Source organism: Pieris napi, chromosome 20, assembly GCF_905475465.1.
Source record: "Pieris napi chromosome 20, ilPieNapi1.2, whole genome shotgun sequence".
NCBI classification, from domain to species: domain Eukaryota; kingdom Metazoa; phylum Arthropoda; class Insecta; order Lepidoptera; family Pieridae; genus Pieris; species Pieris napi.
The window spans coordinates 2,389,527-2,409,795 of NC_062253.1; the positions used below are offsets into that span (position 1 = coordinate 2,389,527).

The following is a 20,269-nucleotide window of genomic DNA, read 5'->3' on the forward strand; positions in this document are numbered from 1 at the left end:
TTTGCCAATATTTAAGAAATTTCAAAAAAAGATTCTGAAAGAGGAGGAAATTTCCAATAAAAAACTCTTAGCTCCCGGAACTCTATCTCCATTATTTATAATTTTAATTTAACGCTGAAAATAGGTCTGCCCGTGACATTTTTAGGATTCGCGCGTGGCGTCAAAACCGACTACGGCACATTAATTAATTTATTTAAGGTATTGAATTTTTTTTTTTAAATTTGAAAAAATTATGGTGTGTTCTGAACACTATAATTAATTTATTCCCGTTGGAAATTTTACTTAAAATTAATTTTTCAACAAGTTAAACAATTGTTAACTAACGAAATTTTCTCGAACTACCGTCTTAATTGTAAGTGTAAAAAAATGTTTAAATAATGGTCGTAAAAAATTTTCGCTTCGTAGAGCCTTTTTTACTTTAAACAACATTACTTGGATTTTTTAGTTTTTGTTTAAGTAAAAAAGTTGTTATAAACAAAGTATAAATATTTTATTAACTTTTATGGCACGATCTTGTTAAGTATGTATGTAAGAAAGGCTGTACGAAGCGAAATTTTTTTACGACCATTATTTAAAAAAAATTTACTTAAACAACATTACTTGGATTTTTTAGTTTTTGTTTAAGTAAAAAAATTGTTTTTTTAATTTCTTAAATATTAAATATTGTAGTAGTTAATAGTTTATTAAATATTGGCGCATAAAACGAAATGCCATTTTTTTTTTCATCTTTAACTGTTTATAACTTTTGCAATTTTTTATGTGCTAATACACGCTTTTGGCACATTTTTCTAGACGTCATTCCGGATCCAATGAGCTATCGCACATAATTTTAAGAGCAGTATCTCTATTTTGTACCATTTTCAACTTGTTGACTAGACTATACCACCTGGGGCCCGTGGCAAATTCTTTTCATGAGGCCCTATCATTAAAAATCGTCACGTTGTAGTCAGTTCAGTTTAATAAACCTCGAGATTTTCAGCGTACTCAATTACACGTTGTATATGTCCCACTAATGGCCATAGGCCTCCTCTCTTAGGCGAGAGGGAATGGCCTGTAGTCCCCACGATTGGAGACTTCACATTCATCCATAGAACATAATTACACTTGGGCAGGGGCCCTCTTGGGTCGGGGGCCCGTGGCATTTTGCCAGCACTGCCATCCTGTTGTTACGTCAAAATAAATAATAAGGCTTGGATGGGATGTCTTGCATCCCTTGGAGGATGGGACGGTCTTTGGTAAGGGGTGCTACTTGTGTGGTACGTTCGCCCCGTCTCATCTCCCTCGGACAAGAACAAAAGCTGGCTGCCGCAGAGCAGGCGGGAAAGAATAAACCGCAAAAATAAGTTTTCCTCCAACTTTGATTTTGTTCCCTTTGGAGTAGAGACTCTAGGGCCGTGGGGTTGAAGTGCATGGGCGCTAATTAAAGATTTAAGTTGGCATCTGGTAGATAGTATCGGTGACCTCAGAGCTGGTGTTTTCCTCGCTCAAATAATATCGCAATACAGCGTGGAAATGCCATCATTAAAAGTACACTGCCACAGCCCACAGGGACCAAACTTTTTAATATAATTTTTATAATTGTCCAATTATTATTATTATTAATATGTAATTTATTTATTATACTCAACCGTCGATTATATTTCTAGATTTACAATGGTTAATTTTCAGCAAATGTCACGGTAAAACTTGGCAACACAACTCTATGGACGTATGCGACGATACGCGCTTGGCCACCTGGCGATGTGTGCGTGATAAAGAACACTGTGGGCATGTGTTCGCCTCGTGGCGTGTGCAAGAGTGTTAAAATGTTGCCATCTTCCAATATTTACCCCGATATGTTGGTAATACATAGAACCTTTTTATTAATGTTATTAGATAAATACGATATTCTGTAACATAATGTCCACAGCCGGGGCTTGATCCATTGGTTAAGCTTTGCAGTAGACAATCACAAATTGTTCAATAGACATTTGTTTTCAGACCGTAAAAATACTCGGACAATCTTCAAGTCAAGGGATCAAATTAATACCAAGACCAACATTAACAACTTTATTTATCAGTTTAAATATATTTAATTACACATATTGAGCTTTTTATTTTATATATGAAAGCGAAATATTCAAAGGAAAATGTACTTTTTGGATTTCGTCTCGTTTTTTGTTTAGAGTAAAAATTACAAAATAGTTAATAGGTTTGAAGATGCGACAGACATTCACAGAGACTGAGAGATGTTGCAAATGATATTTTTGTAATAACGTCTTATAAATTGATGACGGCTACACGCACTCACGTTCTGCCTGAGCCGAGCGTAACATGATTAATTGACACGTTCCGCGATATCTCAAAAATATTTGAATTAACGAGAATAAGTTCATTTATCGAAAAACTTATAGTTTTTAATTATCTCCTTCTTTAATTCAATTCAATTCATAAAAGTATGCAATTTTAAATCAATGTTTTCTTATCGTCCGAAAACCGACTTTGAGAGCGTTCAAGTATTACATGACGAATTTTGGGGGGGGTCCGTTTGTACATAATGGTAACTTTTAGGTATAAAGAGTCACTAGGTGGTCACGAAACGTTTTACTATACTTGGGTACAGAAAAACGTTACGGCGCGTTACATGGGGGGTGGTTCAATAATCTCCAAATATTGCGTGACCTAATACTTGAACGCACCCTTTATAGACAAACAATTTTTTTTTAAATTCATAATTTTTAACTTAAAAATCAGAATAAACATTAAGAAACTTGTACTGTACATGTGATGTCATTTCGCGTTTACGTATAAATTATACAGCGTGAACTGCAACAGCAAAGAATACAAAACAGATTTTGATTTAACCTTTAGTCTTCAATAACGCAGCACTGGGATTAAGAAAGTCTTGAGCTATGCCATCGTAGTAATAGACAATCAATCTCTATGGTTTGTACCACAGATTTGGTAAGTTTTCACAGATTCTACTATATTAGCAAAGCTCAAAAGGACTTGCTTTCTTAATTCCAGTGCTGAATATACTCCATATCACTATGGCTTTTAGTTTCCAAAAAATATGTGGACAAACGAAACAAAATTTACACACTTTTAATGTCTAAGTTTAATATTTATTATCATAAATATTATCCAACTCCAACTATATCACATACATACAGATAAATATAATTGCTTAATTTTAAGTCGGTTAAAAATATTTTTTTTCAAATCCAGTCTTAAATTGCCTTATTTTATATTATATTTGGTTGATTTATTCAAGCTTGTAGATTAACAATTAAATTTTCAAAACATAAACATTTGACAAATAGGTTTTTGAATACAATTTGTCATTTTTAACAGTTCGAGGTGTGATTTTGAATGGAACAATATTTTTTTTATACACAAATGTATCAGTGGGTAGAGACATTTTCATAAATTTATGTTTGAATCTCGCACAATTTCTCAAGCATTTTGAAATAACAATATTTAATGTCAAACTCCATGTCATACCAATAATTGACAGCGACGCATCCGTGACTCTGCGAAACATGGTGGAACCATAGACTAGGCAGATACAGACAATCCCCTTTATTTACGCGAATTTTGTATCTATGCGCTTTTGAAAATTGAGGGTAGTTCAAGAAGTCCGGCTTTAGAGGATCTGAAACATTACAACATTAAAAATACCTAAGAATTAATAACTGTGAAGCAAGGCTGCTTCAACAATACTTGTAAATATTGCTGTGAAAAAGCTCTCTCACACAACACAATAAAGCATCAATTGAGGTCAAATTTTTGCATGCCGATATACAGTAACCACTAAATAATAATAGTAATAAAATATAACAAATTAGGTAGAATCTTTGAAGTTCATTTTAATCTGTCAATACATCGGTTACAGCTTGTTAAACATTTTACTCCTATGGAACATTTCAAACCCTGGCTGGTCTAAAGCACAATTGTAGGCTTTAGATTTCATACCTTTTATAAAAAAAAATAAACGTCAAACAAAATATAACTGTTATGTATCTGTGATTTAGTTATAGATTATGTAGGTAGAAACCACTCCACATTATTTAGATGATTGGTAGTCTGTAGATAATTACGAAATGGACTTTTATTTAACATAATAATGGGGGCCTCATAGCCTAGCGGTCTTATTAAGTGGCAGCTAGGTGAGGGGTACCGGGTTCGATTCCCGGTTCGAGGGCAAGTATTAATTTAATTTAAATTTGTTCTCGGCCTTTGGGAGGGTTGTGCGGTACCGGGCGAGTCCTTAAACCGTACATGAAGGACACGGTCTAATTTCTAATACAAGCACGAATTATAAAATCTTATATTTGACGCTGGCTAATGCACCAACCGTGCCAGAGCCATTTAAAAAAAAAAAAAACAATAATAACCATAACAAAAAGTTAAAATTAATCTAATGAATAACATACCTATACAAATCCAAGGTAGTTCAACACTATCTATCATTTCGATGTCCCATCCTGCATTATATTTGAACATCGCCTGTTTATACTTCTTATATGGGACGTAAGGCAAGTCAGTGGGCGGTATTAATATGAAGTCTTTGTACCCATCAATAACACAGTATATGTTTTCATAGGGGTCTTTGTGCACTGGAATAAATTATATTATGATTAATCAAAGGTCCCATCATCAATCTCGTGACACTACAAGCTAAGGTTGAGAAGGGAATGTCAATGTTAATGGTCTAAGATCCCGATATACCCGATATACCTTCACCAAGATGCTTATTTAATGAAACGTATTTTATATTTAATTTAATATGTCAATAAATATAATCCATATGGGTTGCCTAGCAAATTTCAGTCCAGAGTATGTTTAATTAATTTTAAAAAAATATAGTTTTTTAAACATTTCACTGGTATGATTATAAGATAAATTCTATACCAATCAAAAGTATGAAGCCCATAGAATATGCAAACGTTATGTTGTTTTTAATTAATTAATTATTTATGTGTATATTTTTTATGTGACACTAAAGTATATATACATCTTTAGTAAAAAAGAAGGTTATAGTAATACATATATAATACTACCCTGATTAAAAATATTGATTGAAAAAAAATCAAAAAATTTACTACATACATGCAAATTATAAAAAAAAATTTTTTTTAATATTAATTAAACATACTCTGGACTGAAATTTGCTAGGCAACCCATATGGATTATATTTATTGACATATTAAATTAAATATAAAATACATTTCATTAAATAAGCATCTCAGTGAAGGTCGTTGTATATCGGGATCTTATACTATAAGGAATTTTGGTAAAAAACTGAGATAAACATAGAAATATCAATTACTCAGTATTTTTCACTTCTTACTTGAGGTTATAGCCCTTGAGTCACCCATCCAAAAATTGACAGCATCAGGCTCCTTATTAAATGCTTTACTTGCAAAATCTATATCATGTTCTACATCTGATAATAATTCTTTGAAGTCTTCAGTTAAGTTAGAATTCTGTCTCTGAATGTAGGGTATATAATTTTCTCTGAAATATTAATGGAAATTTTGTTGTAGTATTTATATTTAAGAGTGTTTGAATTTTTTTTTTATACATCAGTAATGTTACTAATCATAGCAGGCCATGGAGATTTTTAATCTTTCATATAATAATAATCTATCATTTAAGAAACAATTTATATCACAATGAGACAACACTTTTGGAGTACAGAACAATTTATTCCTTTTAGTGTTTGTAGTGTTTTTCTTTTCAAATTAGTGTTAACTATCCCACTACAAATGCCACTCAAATGAATTCAGTCAGTATTAATGTCAATCAGTCAGTCTTTACCGCAACATTATTAAGTGTGTGCAATGCACACATTAGTGGTGAATCTCTGACCACATACAACATATTAATATAAATTGTGAGTGTGTTTTTACATATTAATTTATTGTAATAAAGTGCAGGCAGTAATAAAGGCACTATGTGATCGTCTTTTACATTAACATTTTTCTTTCTCTAATGGCATATCATTTGTATTGACAAGTCTTTAACCTTTATTCTTAACTTACTCAATTGACTAGCTAATCTTGAATTAAAAACAAATTCCTTATTCAAATTATTACCTTTTAATGTATACCTTTTATTTTCAAGCATATCTAAAAAGTGTGACATAGTAGTTTGTACTTCACATGGCATCACAAAGCATTCAATACCAGTCTTATCTTTTGTTATCCCATCTGCATATCCATTTGGTGTGATAGCTAGAGTTATTTCTTTGTTTGGTATAACTTGCCTAAAAAATAATTGTAGTATTTATAGACTTACACCTATTTCATTAAATTTAGTAATTTTTTAACATTTCAGATATGTACACATCCTTACAACAGTTACAAAGAGAAGTAGACAGATATTATATTCATTTTAAGAACATACAATACATTTTTAAATTTACAATGTTTATTTTAAAAACACATCGTAACAATATTGAAATAACTATTAAAATAAATATTTTTGCAGGATGGAGTGATCTTACCTTAATTTATTTGTTAATGAATTTAATTTTTTTCAGTTTTTTATTCTTCCAAACTAAACAATGTTATTTTATTATATTATTATTGCTTTGAATAGTTTAAGACATTCCTTATATAATAAGCAGTACATTTTGTAACATTTAAATTTGATAACATACCTAAAATACTGAGAGTTCCACTTGTGTGTAGCAGACCATTTGGAACATCCACCTCTAATAATTACAGGTATATTTTTTGACACATAGTCTCTGTGAAATTGTAATGCATCTAAAGAGTACACTTCATCAATGTGACCATGCAAATATAATTCTGGAATTTTCAATTAACCATATTATAATAACAAATTTACTTTGAATCGCAACTAAATTACTTATATTTTGTCTCATACTACTGTCATATAATGTAAGATTTGTTATGGATTTTTTTAGCTTATGATCATTTTTTTATTCTGAAAACTAATCTACTACTCCTCTAATACACATTACACACTAAAACGCCCTGCTTTAAGTGGTTATAGGTTAGTCGTTTTTGTAAATACTTGAATAAAAATCATTATTTCTATAAAATCATATATTAAGTACTAAGTTACTCTACCTGATGTTTCTTCGTAAAAAACTTTTAATGCTTCTTCAAGAATATAAGCCATTGTTAAAATTTTTATTTGTTGACACCGGTTAATGCTTATCTCGCCTATACATTATAAATTATTTAAGGTTAGAACAAGTAAACTGTAAAGTGAGTAAAGTGTAAACACATATGAATTAGATTTTAAAAACAAATCTGTCAGCTCACTATATAGTGACTATGGACAATCGGTGACAACTGACAACAGGTGGTAACTTATATGACATACTGTAGCACGAAAAGCTAGTGAATTTATTCACGGCATGATGTAGGCCTAGCCTTATAATTCCAAATAATATCTCGATATGATTAAAACATTAATATTATGTAGGGTCTCCTACGATAGTGATAATAATATTAAGGATACATTTTAGAAACTACAGCTGCTTCGGTTTTTTTTATTTTTAATAAAGATAATACAATGTAAAAAAATTTGATGTGACAAATAAAGACTACAAATCTACATCCCTTCAAATATATTTCATTGGCATAGGTTTTTTTAGTATGCCCTTTATTGGAGCGCTTTGAGAGGAATTTCCCTTTGATTCCATTGGTGGTATTGGAGCCTTGTCAACATCTTCAGGGCGATTACGCCAGAAAGCCCTTGGCATGAAGGTGTAGCTGGCATCCACCGCGGTTACTAAAAATAGATATACATTTCTAAGAATGTTATCGCTTCATTGAAAAAATTAAGGTATCAGTCGATGTTTTAGCTATGTTCTAGCTTTGAACATAAATAAATATTATCATTTGGCTTTAATTATATAACAGAAAAGTAAGTAAGCAAGAATAGAAACACGTCAGCTGTTTGTCGTATACAATTTATACATGTAAAAATATACGTACGTTTAGGTTTCTGATTAGAAAACTCAGATATAGAAATTGCAGAGCGAGCCCTGGGTCCTGGTAACATGTTCAGTGCCAAAAACTCATCAGCGCCATCTCGCGATAAACTAAGTTTATTTTTTTCATGCAATTGACGTAGTCTAACAACTTTATCGAAACTTTGCAGGAAAATTCTTGATGTATTGTGTATATGAACGTCATCTAATACTCCTGTTAAATATTTCCATATATGTACATAATATCGTAAGTTGTAATATTTATGGTGAAATAATATTAAGACAAAAAAGATACTAATCAAACCAACAAAAGATTTGTATGTAAAAACTAAAAACCAAATGATTAAGAAATGTATATTTAAAACAAATGACTATGACACATAGACAGTTATTACGAGTCTATAACTCCGGACTGTAAAGTGAAAATACTAAAATACAACAAATTATACTAAATATATGTATTAAGACTTTAAAACACTTACGTAATGGTCCACATCTAGCTATAATAATTTCTTTATATCTATGTTTTTTAGTCATTGGGTTACCAGTGAAATTCACGACCACCAAGCTCACAAGTGTACACAAGTCGTCTGCAACAGACTGTAAAAAATAATATAGAAGTTAATCTTGTTTGACGTATCACCTATCACCACTTATTAGTATTAAACGATTTGTTATATTTAAATATTAGTATATCTTAATGGTCATTGACAATGATCATTAAAATAACGAATGGTATGTAAACTAATTATTTACCTGAACATCATCAAGAAGATTTTTCTTAGCTATAAGAACTTCTAAGCGACGTAATGGTCTAGCCCACGATACATCAGATATTTTGTTTTCCGACACATTGAGTATTCTAAGAGATGCCTAGAAAAATATTGCTACTAAACATGACGAAAGACGAAGGCATGAACGTTCGCAACCAGCGACCTCATAAAATTCGCTATTAGACTTCGAATAGGGATGTGCCGTACTTACTAGGTACATCATGTTACCACCACACATTAAACGTTTCTGTTTGTTACACACTACGGACCATTAAACGACTCATGATTTGGGTAGCTTATAAAAATAGTGACAAAACTTACACCAATAGAAATCATTGATCTAGGGTCAAAACATAACGGATCACCGTTTTCTTTACACTGTTTTTCGATATGAAGTTCTTCTAAATATTTCAAAGCTTCTAAATTCTCTACGACACTTATTTGATTGTTTCCCAAGTATAGTTTTTTTAGCTTCACTAATTTATCAAGACCTTCAATCCTGGCTATTTTATTCCATTGTAAATGTAAATGTGTTAAATTGTACATAACATCAACATTTTTTATTTGTGTAATATAATTGTTATGATAGTAGGCATAGATTATATGAGTTGGATTTTTCGGAAGAGGCTAAAAAATAATTGTTAACGATATTAAATATTTAAAGATATTACAAAAATAATTCAAAAATAACATACAATTTCGGAAATATTCTTCTCGTGCAAAAATAAATGAGTTATTTTTTGTCCATGCAGTTGCTTTTTTGAATTTTTTTTTGCTTGTTTTCGCAGCGAAAGGTTATTTTCCTTTAAATCTATATATTTGTCTTTACTATTCATAATTATGATGTTAATGAAATACGATTTGTTGGTCCATCGATTAATTAAAAATGGCTTCAAAAACACCGACAGCAGCATTAATAAACAGTTATCGTTACTATGGAGATAAATTAACTATAGACTTATAATAACCACAGAAATACATCGTTCATTACTTCAAAATAGCATTGATTTTACTCGTCAATTGTCAAATATCAAGAGATAATAAATACTGTCAACTGTCAAGGCTCAGATTGCCAGTTAGTTATTATGCTAAATAATCAACCGCATAAGTGTTTATAAAACGTAAGTCGACATACAATTAGAATCTTTTTTTTAATCGAATTCTATATGAAATATTAATAAACATGGGAGAAAGGTACAACATTCATAGTCAGCTTGAACATCTTCAAAGCAAATATATTGGCACAGGACATGCGGACACTACGAAGTATGAATGGCTGACAAACCAACACCGCGACTCATGCTGCAGTTACATGGGACATCCAGATTTATTGAGCTATTTTGCTATTGTTGAAAATGAATCAAAAGCACGCGTGAAGTTTAATTTAATGGAGAGAATGTTACAACCTTGTGGACCTCCACCTGAAAAACCTGAGGATTAAATTTTCCTTTCTGTAATTGACTGAATTTTAATTTCTGGCTTTTATATTAAAATTTGGATTTATGTATTAAATTTTTCCAAGTATCATGTTTGCTTTTTTTCAATATATATTTTATTTTTAATATGAAAATTATCTTAAATAATTAAGCAATGTTAAATTAAATATTGATTGAGTATGCAAAACCTCATATTTAAAAAAATATATATGTTTATTACGGAACATAAGATACATGTATCACTTATTCCACATCATTAAATTTGAATTTGTAGGCATCCCTACTCATCGGCAACAGTTGAAATTACAGTCTTGATACTTAAAAAGTAGTTTAAATTTCATTGCTATTCTGATCCTATATTAAAACCTTCCACTTTAAAATATTTCTTGCTTATAAATTAACAAGTAATAAAAAACATTTTGATTTCATCCTGCATTTAATAACTTTCTCCATTCCTCAACTTTATTTTGAAGCACTTCTTCCCTGAACTTAGCTTCTTCTAATAACACTTTTTGCTCATTGTGTTGTCTAACAACATTGCTCACCATAATTTTCTTGATTACTAACATTAATTTATCGCACTCTTCTTCTAGTATAGCCATAACTTTCAATACACATTCAGCATCCACTGAACCAATTTGCCGAAAGTCTGTAACTTGTTTTAAATGGTGCATAAAACACATTGTTACTATGCCATGGTTTTTCTCTTTATCAGTGTACATTAAAGCTAAATGCTCTTCCGCTTCTGTAGGGTCAACTATAATCTGATCATTGATTATAGCAACTGAACTGGCTGAAACAATATCATACATTGGCACCACTGCATCTGCTAATGCTAATCCTGCAGCATTTATTGCTGCAGATAAGCAACCACCATCATGTTCTAAGATGTAAACAAATATGTCCATCTGAAAGAATAAAAATATATGAATGTTTAGTTTGGACAAGTCACAACCAAGGCTTTAAGTATGATAGATTACCTGAAAATTAGGGAATTTATCTCTCCTGACTACAGTCTCTAGAGCTTTTTTTAGATCAGCTGATAAAGCTCTTTCATCTGAATCTGGGACAAGTTGTCTTCTTTTCCGAGGGCAACAGAATGGCGCGAATTTAACTTCACAATAGATTTGGCCAAACCAACTGAAAATTTTGTTATGGTAGAAGTGGTGGTGGTAGTAGTAAATAGTAAAGCACTATTTTTTACATAATACAATAGTCGATACCGACCTATATTCATTCTGATGACCAGTTATTTCTCTGGGGTCAAACACGGAACAAATAACCTTTGTTTTGTTAAGTTCTACATATGCCGACCCTTTAGCTTGCGATACTATATTGGTTCTAGTGACTGAAAATTAATATAATGTTTAGTTTTTAATATACAAATTTATAGAAACAAACTAATTGATAAACACGTACAAGACGTACACAAACTTCGTGCTTCATTCAATGCGCGCCCATCCTTCCTTTTACCGTTTTCATCTAGTAAGTCTTTATATAGATCATCGTAGGTTCGCAGAAAATTTGCAGAAAAGCGTTTATATGAAACACTATCTTCTGGACCATTAAATCGGCGGTAATCAAAAGGCATTTGGAAGTTTTAAATTTGAATTTTGTATCAATTTTAGGTTATGACTTTGTAGTTTGTAAGTTTTTGTTGTGACTTACGACTTCGTAAAAGTAAAGTTTTGGTCACAGATTACCTAATTAAGTAGTTATAGACAATAATATTTGTACGCAAAACTACTTGCATAAGTAAATAACATATTATATTCAAAAAGTTAAAAAATAAAATATAATAGTACTATATCCAAAACGATATAAATCAAAACAGATAATGTACAGTTACAAATTTGAAAAGTGATTTTTACAAGCCCTTGGTTAAGCCTATGGCCCACTGTTAATTGGTAATCTGTCAGATCAAAGTTTCAAAAAATTATTATCAACGTCATTTGTCGCCACTAGATATTTTCCATCAATTTTTTTAAATGAAACGAAACCCGATAGGTTTTGGAAATATTTTTATTATTGAAATATGAAATTGGCTATTTTAATGTTTTATTCGGACTAATTACAGTCTGAAATGTACTGAAAGTGATAATAGAAATTGTCGGTTTAAAAAAAATATATATATTCAAGGTTAGTCTTGGTATTCGTTGTAATTAATGTTCCATTCACCGTGACAACAGCAATATTATATCTAAAAAAAATCAAGGAAACTTATGATTGCCCCGCGATATAAATTTGATATTAAATTAGATATGGTTAATTGTCTAGATTATTACACCCTGTTTACCTATCACTTACACTTTACGATACGATACTCTTGTAAGTAAAAACTAGCCATTTCATTTGCTCTATATTTCTGTGTGAAAGGAAAAGGAAAGCATGCCTGAATTGAGATCAAACAATCTATATTATAAATTAAAATTGTGGGATTTTTATCATGTCTAAAAATTATTTAAAACTTAGGTTCGTACATGACATCTTATGTGTAGATGAAAGTTAATTAAAATACTGTATCTGTATTTTAAATATCACAATAACTTTAGTAATGATTATACTTTAATTTTCTCCAGTTTCTCATATTTATTCTCAATTCCAGGACTAAACATGCTTAGACTGAGGAGTGTCTATTTAGCGGCTATAGCATTTGCCACAGTATGGGTGTTAACTGCTGGAGAGGATCAGGCACCTGGAGTGTCATCATTGCCCCCCACACATGTAAGTTTATAAAATATAATAAAGTTATTAAAAAAAAAACAGACTAAAGGCATAATATCATTCCCAGAACGGAATCTTAGAAAGTATAATCCGAGTTGGACAAGGAGAAATCAATATTTCTGTTAAATCATATTATGTTCATCTCTTTAGTAAACATTAAAAATAAGTTTTTGGCTACTGTGTACTGTTTTTTTTCTGTTTGAGTAGTATTTACAAATTTAATTTTTAGTTTAACAAAAGTATAATTTAAGATTATAGCAATGGAATCATTGTTATTTGATGACTGATATTTTAAAGCCATCTTAGGTATTTGGGCAGAAAAAACAATTTAATTTTGGCGAACACTAAATTTACTTTTATTAAATATTCACTGAATTAATAAATTTTTGCTGATGATCTGAGATTTGTTCTAAAATCCATGTAAAAGGGATAGGTCCCTGTTATACAATTATCAATAGAAACATATCTATCCATCTTCTCAAACTTGGTTAATATCAACCTCAAATAGGCGGCAGCTGTTAGATGTGACAACTTTTCTTGTACTATGTATTAAATTTAGCATTTTGTGGAAGAAAACGATAAGTTAGCCTTCGAGATGCTCGGTGTCCTCAGCAAGGCGAGACTGTACTTTACTCCGGGCCACTGCTTGTAACTCTATAAAGCGCAAATTCGGCTCCACATAGAGTGCTCTCAGCTCAAGGCGGGAGCTCAATACCAGCTCCTTCCACTTGACCATATTTGGCCCCGCAACATCGGTATGTGGAGGTGCCCTTCGAGATATTTACAAACCAATACAACTTAAGAAAAGAGCATACCAATTCTTACTAGGCTCGCAAGTGATCAATAGAGCCATCTGCCCTATTGCCCCCTATACTATAAAAAAAATTTTTAAGCTAATTTCCCTTGATTACTAACTACTAAGGAAAAACTGTAACAATTATGGTTTATCTAATCAAAACTAATTAACTTATTGAACAAAGATAACTAAATGACTGTGATTTTTAAAATCATGATTGGTAACATTATTATAATTGATTTTACAGATAGATAGTTGATATCTTAAACAAAATTTACTTCAAGAGAGTTTATAGTTATATATATATATATATATAGTTATATAGTTATATATGTATATAGTTATATCTATAGTTATTTTGTTAAAAATCAAACTGCTTAACAATAAGAGAAACATAATCTCAAAGTTTACCAAGATAAGAATATAACATCTGCCTTAAATATTTGTATATGTTTAGTCTCGTGTAGCCACAAAAAAATTCCATTCTGCTATCTATATTTTTATTTATCCAAAGCGCTTTATAATTTGTCGAATATTACAGCTACATACTATTTGTATAGATAACGATATCGAGGAAATTAAATTCTTCAACAACTGACTGGCCACTTCTGAAGCAATCAGAATTAGACAGTCATAGTAAAAGCTATAAGCTCCAGTGTTCACACACGTCTTCGGCCTTATTCCTTCCTCGATAAATGGGTAGTCCATTTATTAGCACAAAAATAATTAATTAATCTGAAATAATACCTTAAACCAGTTTGTTCAACCAAAACTAATAACATATAATATTTCTATACAGACTTTGTGTAAAAGTTATAACTCGTACCAAACCTAATCATTTCAAACTCAAACTCAAACTCAAAATATCTTTATTCAAGTGGGTAACCAAGTACACTTTTGAATCGTCAAGTTAAATTAATCGTAAATTTACATTTACTACCAGTTCGCAAGTCAAGGGCGTAGAGCGGGTAAGAGGAACTGGCAAGAAACTTTCCGCCACTCTTTTTAATCGCCAAGTATTGTCATACAAATTGTTTGAACTGGAGCAATTCAATCCCAAGGATTAGGATCATTTAAGTAGTCCTCAAATTTATAAAAAGCTTTGTTGATTAATTTTCGTTTAACGAGGGCTTTGAATTTATTTAGTGATAGTTTTCTAAAAGACTCGACTCTGAATGATTCTTAGATTTGTGAATTTGTACTACACTGTGTGCCTTTTGTGTACACTGATGGACCTAAACATTAAACAATCTGAGACACGACCGTTTCTACCCTGTATCACCGAGCAAGTGCTAATTGCGCACATAGAAAAATCCATCATTAAATAGGCGGGGTTAGAATACACGAACATAATTGAATGTTTGGTTTATTTTGTGTTACTTTCGCTATTAGCATACATCATTGATCGAAGCCACAGATTAACGGATTGCATGTATATATATTATATGCATATATATATATATATATAAATATAAATATAAGCGATATAAAATGCCATTATATCGCTTATATTTTTTTAGAAAAGCATGATGTCGAAGAAATAATACTTGTACTGTTTATCGATACCGATATCATCGTCATCTTGCACGTAAATAGTGTGTTGTGGGCTGAAAAATTCGAAATAATTTTTTTTTCTATGATTTGATTTTATTCTTCAATATAGTTCGAGAGCCATACAACGATTACAGCGGTCAATATCATTTTTATAATACCATTTGTCTTTAGCCTCAAGATCGGCTTCAGTTTCCGCGATAACCTCTTCATTAGCGCAAATTTTCTGTCCTGCGAGCATTCTCTTGAGGTTTGAGAACAGGAAAAATTGGCTAGGGCCAAATCTTTCCAAAAAATTCGGATTTATTATGATTGAAGCTTGCTGCAATACTGCTCAGAATCATCAACTCGTTGTTTATGGTCAATTGTGAGCTCGCGCGGCATCCATTTTGAAGTGAGCTTTCCCATATATTTATCTAGGATATATCCAACACGTTCCTTTGATATCTTTAGGGTCTCAGCTATTTTAATCAACTTCAGTTTTCGGTTATTCAAATTTATTTTGTGTGTTTTTGGGGATTTTGTCGGTAACAGCCTCATGAGGAGAGGAACTGTGTGCATCGTCCTCGGTGCTTATTTTAACTTAGAAAAGCACTTCACAACGGTTCATTATCCTGGTGTAGAGTCCGAATAATGTTTATCAAGCCAAGTCATGGCAAAAAATGCAATGCAACAACGCACGAAATTTTATTTATTTACACTTTGTTACATTTAAAGAACGGTCGGCCTTATCACTAACAAGCGATCTCTTCCAGGCAACCCTAAAAAGGCAAACAAATAAATGTAATGGGTTTTTTGCGTATTAATAATATTTTAAGTTTTAATTTGTGTAAAGTGATAAGATTAGTGTTTAAAGAGATGGTATCTCAATGATTAATATAAATTTCGGCATTGAATGTACCGGACACAAAATGTTATACCGATAAGTGATGAGCTAAAGCTAATTTATTTCGTTTTGAATTATTCGAAACGATTACTCTTTAACTGGAAATTAAATATGTAGAACGAACACATGATACGCTGTTAGAAATTGTGGCAACGTTTAGGTGATATGCAGAAATGCGAATTTATACTTTCTTAAAAACAATTTTTTTATAATCGATTTGAAACTATAAATTCACGAACAATCTTAAGCGACCTCTTCTCAAACTGTCCTATGCTCAAAAAGTAATATTTTGTAACGGTTTAATTATACAATTGTAGGTGTTATGTAGAATTTATTCTACCTTAAATCATTAATAAGTCAAATGGCTAGCTGTACATGACACAGGGAATCCTAGTGAGGGCTGGTGCACTTTCTCATTTAACTATACATAGTGGCACATAGAAAAAAAAATAACGCGGAAAATTTAAATGAATCAATGTTTTTGAAAAACAAATGCACGAGTAAATAGAAGTAAAAATAACGCAAGAAAATGAAATGAATCATGGTTTTGGAAAAAGAAATGCACGAGTAAATAGCTGTAAAATTTTTAATTTGGAAGTCCTAACCAAAGAGTAGATTATTAAGGTCAAAGTGGCCAGTACGACAATTTCTATATGTAAGAAATATGTAAGAACATAATATTTGGTAAACAAATCTTAATATATATAAATTACGTGTCACGTTGTTTGTCCGCTATGGACTCCTAAACTACCGATCCGATAACAATCAAATTTGCACACCGTGTGTAGTTTGATCCAACTTAGAAGATAGGATAGCTTACATCTCAATTTATACCCGCAATATTATTTTATTGCAAAATATTTATTTATTATTTGATAGTCACAATTCTAACAGATGGCGTTGTGTTGAAAGTACCAACGTTTCACATAAGCTACAATTTAATGGCACAACCACCAAAAAAGCATGGTGGTCCCCATGACTTGTGTTCTCCTACCGTTTCCCTTGAATAGTTTGCTACTATGTAATATAACAAAAACCTTAGCCACAGCAAATCTTGGCCGGTCTGCTAGTATGTATATATAAATGAATTTTCACTTGTGTGTGTACGTTTTATGTGCACAGAAAACTTGTCTACGATAAAACAATTATCTGTAGCCAAGATAGAGATATACATTTTGTATTCAATGTATCCGTTTTGGAAATTACCCGGTGTTTAGGTATGATGTCATGACCCATTAGGTCTCCTCACAGCGCGCCTCCCCATAGGCGCCACACCCCAGGGGAGCAAAGGCCTTGGAAATGATTAGAGAGTTGTTTCGGGGTATTTCCATTGAATTGTATATTATTTCTAGCTGACCCAACAAACGTTTTGCCATGTATATTATTTCTAGGAAATATTTTTTTAGTTCAAAAAAATAGGGGTTGATCGTAGAGGAGTGAAAATTAAAACTTACTGAATATGCATAAAAATATTCATAAGAATCGGTCGAGCCGTTTCGTAGGAGTAGGTATGGGAACGAAAATTGTGACACGAGAATTTTATATATTAGATAGCGCTACTATGAGTTTGAATAAAAATTCGTACATAAATATGTCGTAAATTAGAGAAAATTTTCGGGTAACCAGGGAAAAATTTCTTATGTGTTATTACCATTTAGTACTTTTCAAAGTTATGATAAAATATAGATGGGCCTATTTCTCTTGAAATAGACAATACATTGACGTATGGAAGTCAGACTTGCGCACGTGCTTAATTGTGTTGATTAAAAGAGGTTTTCCTAAAATAAACGAACGATGGATTTGTATAGAGAGACTAGCTGCCCCCGCGAACTTCGTTTCTCCTTAATGTGATTTTATTTAGCCTACCTTTTTAGTACATACCAACATGGAACATTTTGCTATGCTAGGGTCTATTCGGTTTTCTGGAATGAAAACTTTTAAGGTTTTTCTGTGAATTTTTCTCTTTATAAACCTTGGAGTTCAAGTCATAATATTTTAATTAACAAATAAGAAATAGGGGTTGATCGTAGAGGGTTGAAAATTAAGGGTTGTATGTATTTCTTCTTCTTTTAGATTCTTAGACTTACTGAATATGCATAAAAAAATTCATAAGAATCGGTCGAGCCGTTTCGGAGGAGTATGGGAACGAACATTGTGACACAAGAATTTTATATATATATAGATATGTCTCACTTATTCAGGAATGAGTTATTAATTTAATATAGTAATTACTTTAAATTGATACTCGCCTACAATTATTTGGAAGTCTATAAGAAAATGCATAAAAACTGTGGAAAACATGAAAACTACACAAACATTTTCTTATTTTTACATATCTACAAATACACCGTGAAAGGACACTGTAACAGAAATAAAAGGTTTTTCCCCGAGGGGAAAACCAGACAATGTATGTATTGTCGCGGTTAATTCTAACACAATAGATGTTAAATACGTGACGGAGACAATATACAGGGTGGCCAAAAAGTGGTGGATCAAACGCAAATAGGGGATAGATGAGGTCATCAGCGGCAAAAAATTGTTCTACGGGAGGTCTCTAAGGTCAACCCCTGCAGAGTTTTGATTTATTTTGGTTTTTATATGAAAATTGACTTTTTTTACTAATTCTTATTAAAATTCGAAAAAATCTACACCCTGTATCTTTTTCATAATATCCACTAGATTGGTACTGATGAGGTCTTGCGTTAGACATACTATTTATAGTTGTTTATCGAGTGTATTGAAGATAATATTAAGTTATACGATATAAATTTTTTTCAAATCAAATTTCTTTTTGTTTATTTCGGACCCCACTGAAAAAAAAAAACTCTACCGAAAAGTGACCCTGTCTTACAAATTTTGGCGCATTTAATATGGATTCTGAAAAGGTATTACACATGGCCATGAGTCGCTCTAATATCTTTCTAGGTAGAATTACAAACAACAATTGAGAAATAATAATTGTATTAAAACAATTATTCCTCAATGGTTGTTTGTAGGAAACAAATTTTTTTACAATTAAATATGCTCAAAATTCCTGACTCTGACCTGGGATAGATAAATCCCCTATTTTCGTTTGATCCACGGCTTTTTGGCCACCCTGTATATGTTATAGTCTACTTGTGTAGTAAGCAGTGTTTAACTTGTGACTCATATCCTTGAGGTCGTAGCTTCGATTCCCGGGTGTGCACCAATGTAGTTTTTGTCTATGTGCGCATTTATCATTCGCTCGAACGGTGAAGGAAACCGCCAAGCCTTAGGGTGAGATCTATAGAGCGCACTTAGACTTTGCTCAGACTTAACTATAACCATTCTTTACTTTTTTAAAGGATAATAAAGAAGGTATTGCATGAAATGAAACATCAATTTCTGTCTTAGCTTGAGCTTAGCTTAATCTCACCGTTAAAATGTCTATAATAATACTAAATCATAGTTTAACCTTAGTGTTTTTCGTAAGTAAAGTCTGAGCAAAGTCCAAGTGCGCACTATAGATCTCACCCTTAGACCCAATAAGACGACGGCGTGTCTCAGGCACAGGAGGCTGATCTGCTTGCATATTAGATTGACAAATGATCATGAAACAGATACAGAAATCTGAGTCCTTAAAAAGGTTGTAGCGCCACTGATTTATGTTAATTTTAAATGAATGGTGAACGGTCTTGGAACATAATGTAATATTTATGTGCAAATTTTCATGTATTATATTACGTTTTTACGCTATGATAAACTGTTGTGCAAACAAAATTTAGCGCCTTGATAATTATTAAAGCAAACAAGGACACGCCTAGTCGAATTATTTCGGCAAAGTCTATACAATGTGTTATGTACTCTATTCTATTTACGCCCAGAGTCTAAATGGACTGTCAATGTTAACTAATGTCTGTAAAGAGTTGCTGAAACACTTAAACCAGTTCATCATCATTATCAGCTTCTTTTTTGGCCTTAGGAGGTCTGAGGATGACCTAATAAGGTTTTACCACTCAAAAAGTCAAAAATCATTTATTCATATGGGTAAACACAATGTACACTTATGAACGTCAAAAAATAAATATACATTAAATGATTCTAATTTTACATTTACTACCAGTTCTCAAATCAAGGGCGTAGAACGGAAGTGAAGAACTGGCAATAAACTCTCCGCCACTATTTTTA

The 20,269-nt window shown here is 31.7% G+C and overlaps 6 protein-coding genes across 9 annotated transcripts in view; 3 read left to right on the forward strand and 3 right to left on the reverse strand.

Moving 5' to 3' along the window:
- The window catches only part of LOC125059752 (disintegrin and metalloproteinase domain-containing protein 10-like), a 47,447-nt gene extending 45,222 nt beyond the window's left edge, over window positions 1-2,225 (forward strand). Inside the window, exons 13-15 of the mRNA XM_047664300.1 lie at window positions 1,669-1,841; window positions 1,981-2,008; window positions 2,209-2,225. Coding sequence (XP_047520256.1) covers window positions 1,669-1,841; window positions 1,981-2,008; window positions 2,209-2,225 — 218 coding nt within the window. The remainder of the gene's footprint in view (window positions 1-1,668; window positions 1,842-1,980; window positions 2,009-2,208) is intronic.
- Window positions 2,226-2,845: 620 nt separating this feature from the next.
- LOC125059541 (bifunctional peptidase and (3S)-lysyl hydroxylase Jmjd7) lies at window positions 2,846-7,255 on the reverse strand. 2 transcript variants are annotated; one of them, XM_047663995.1, is made up of 6 exons: window positions 7,083-7,255; window positions 6,647-6,797; window positions 6,095-6,250; window positions 5,333-5,499; window positions 4,416-4,598; window positions 2,846-3,634 (listed from the first exon to the last, which is right to left on the reverse strand). In XM_047663995.1, the coding sequence occupies exons 1-6, from the start codon at window positions 7,132-7,134 to the stop codon at window positions 3,411-3,413; spliced, it is 933 nt and encodes a 310-aa protein (XP_047519951.1). In that variant the 5' UTR covers window positions 7,135-7,255; the 3' UTR covers window positions 2,846-3,410. The 2 variants fall into 2 exon arrangements, with proteins under 2 accessions (XP_047519951.1, XP_047519952.1); XM_047663996.1 differs by lacking the exon at window positions 4,416-4,598.
- Window positions 7,256-7,382: 127 nt separating this feature from the next.
- On the reverse strand, window positions 7,383-9,674 carry LOC125059537 (protein phosphatase 1 regulatory subunit 42-like). The gene is made up of 6 exons (XM_047663992.1): window positions 9,423-9,674; window positions 9,049-9,354; window positions 8,711-8,827; window positions 8,437-8,554; window positions 7,959-8,168; window positions 7,383-7,752 (listed from the first exon to the last, which is right to left on the reverse strand). Exons 1-6 carry the CDS (start codon window positions 9,639-9,641, stop codon window positions 7,583-7,585), a joined length of 1,140 nt encoding a protein of 379 aa, XP_047519948.1. The 5' UTR covers window positions 9,642-9,674; the 3' UTR covers window positions 7,383-7,582.
- Window positions 9,675-9,784: 110 nt separating this feature from the next.
- On the forward strand, window positions 9,785-10,254 carry LOC125059544 (splicing factor 3B subunit 5). The gene has a single exon (XM_047664004.1). It carries the CDS (start codon window positions 9,911-9,913, stop codon window positions 10,166-10,168), a length of 258 nt encoding a protein of 85 aa, XP_047519960.1. The 5' UTR covers window positions 9,785-9,910; the 3' UTR covers window positions 10,169-10,254.
- Window positions 10,255-10,580: 326 nt separating this feature from the next.
- On the reverse strand, window positions 10,581-11,874 carry LOC125059539 (exosome complex component MTR3-like). Of its 2 annotated transcripts, none has more exons than XM_047663993.1 (4): window positions 11,583-11,874; window positions 11,391-11,511; window positions 11,144-11,303; window positions 10,581-11,071 (listed from the first exon to the last, which is right to left on the reverse strand). In XM_047663993.1, the coding sequence occupies exons 1-4, from the start codon at window positions 11,752-11,754 to the stop codon at window positions 10,589-10,591; spliced, it is 936 nt and encodes a 311-aa protein (XP_047519949.1). In that variant the 5' UTR covers window positions 11,755-11,874; the 3' UTR covers window positions 10,581-10,588. The 2 variants fall into 2 exon arrangements, with proteins under 2 accessions (XP_047519949.1, XP_047519950.1); XM_047663994.1 differs by having other exon boundaries at window positions 11,592-11,873.
- Window positions 11,875-12,117: 243 nt separating this feature from the next.
- The window catches only part of LOC125059542 (transmembrane protein 165), a 32,841-nt gene continuing 24,689 nt past the window's right edge, over window positions 12,118-20,269 (forward strand). Inside the window, exons 1-2 of one of the 2 annotated variants that reach the window (XM_047664000.1) lie at window positions 12,118-12,302; window positions 12,769-12,887. In XM_047664000.1, coding sequence (XP_047519956.1) covers window positions 12,777-12,887 — 111 coding nt within the window. In that variant the 5' untranslated portion in view covers window positions 12,118-12,302; window positions 12,769-12,776. Of the gene's footprint in view, window positions 12,303-12,352; window positions 12,492-12,768; window positions 12,888-20,269 lie in introns of those variants that run through there. The other variant, XM_047664001.1, reaches the window with a different exon arrangement.

Coding starts and splice junctions, on each gene's coding strand:
- LOC125059541 (XM_047663995.1), bottom strand. CDS start 7,134: ATGGCTTATATTCTTGAAGAAGCATTAAAAGTTTTTTACGAAGAAACA. Junction 6,798..7,082: donor TTTTTACGAAGAAACATCAG/GTAGAGTAACTT, acceptor TGAAAATTCCAG/AATTATATTTGCATGGTCAC. Junction 5,500..6,094: donor GATATGCTTGAAAATAAAAG/GTATACATTAAA, acceptor TTAATATTTCAG/AGAAAATTATATACCCTACA.
- LOC125059537 (XM_047663992.1), bottom strand. CDS start 9,641: ATGCTGCTGTCGGTGTTTTTGAAGCCATTTTTAATTAATCGATGGACC. Junction 9,355..9,422: donor AGAAGAATATTTCCGAAATT/GTATGTTATTTT, acceptor ATTATTTTTTAG/CCTCTTCCGAAAAATCCAAC. Junction 8,169..8,436: donor AGCTAGATGTGGACCATTAC/GTAAGTGTTTTA, acceptor AATATTTAACAG/GAGTATTAGATGACGTTCAT.
- LOC125059539 (XM_047663993.1), bottom strand. CDS start 11,754: ATGCCTTTTGATTACCGCCGATTTAATGGTCCAGAAGATAGTGTTTCA. Junction 11,512..11,582: donor ACGAAGTTTGTGTACGTCTT/GTACGTGTTTAT, acceptor ATTAATTTTCAG/TCACTAGAACCAATATAGTA. Junction 11,304..11,390: donor GGTCATCAGAATGAATATAG/GTCGGTATCGAC, acceptor CAAAATTTTCAG/TTGGTTTGGCCAAATCTATT.
- LOC125059544 (XM_047664004.1), top strand. CDS start 9,911: ATGGGAGAAAGGTACAACATTCATAGTCAGCTTGAACATCTTCAAAGC.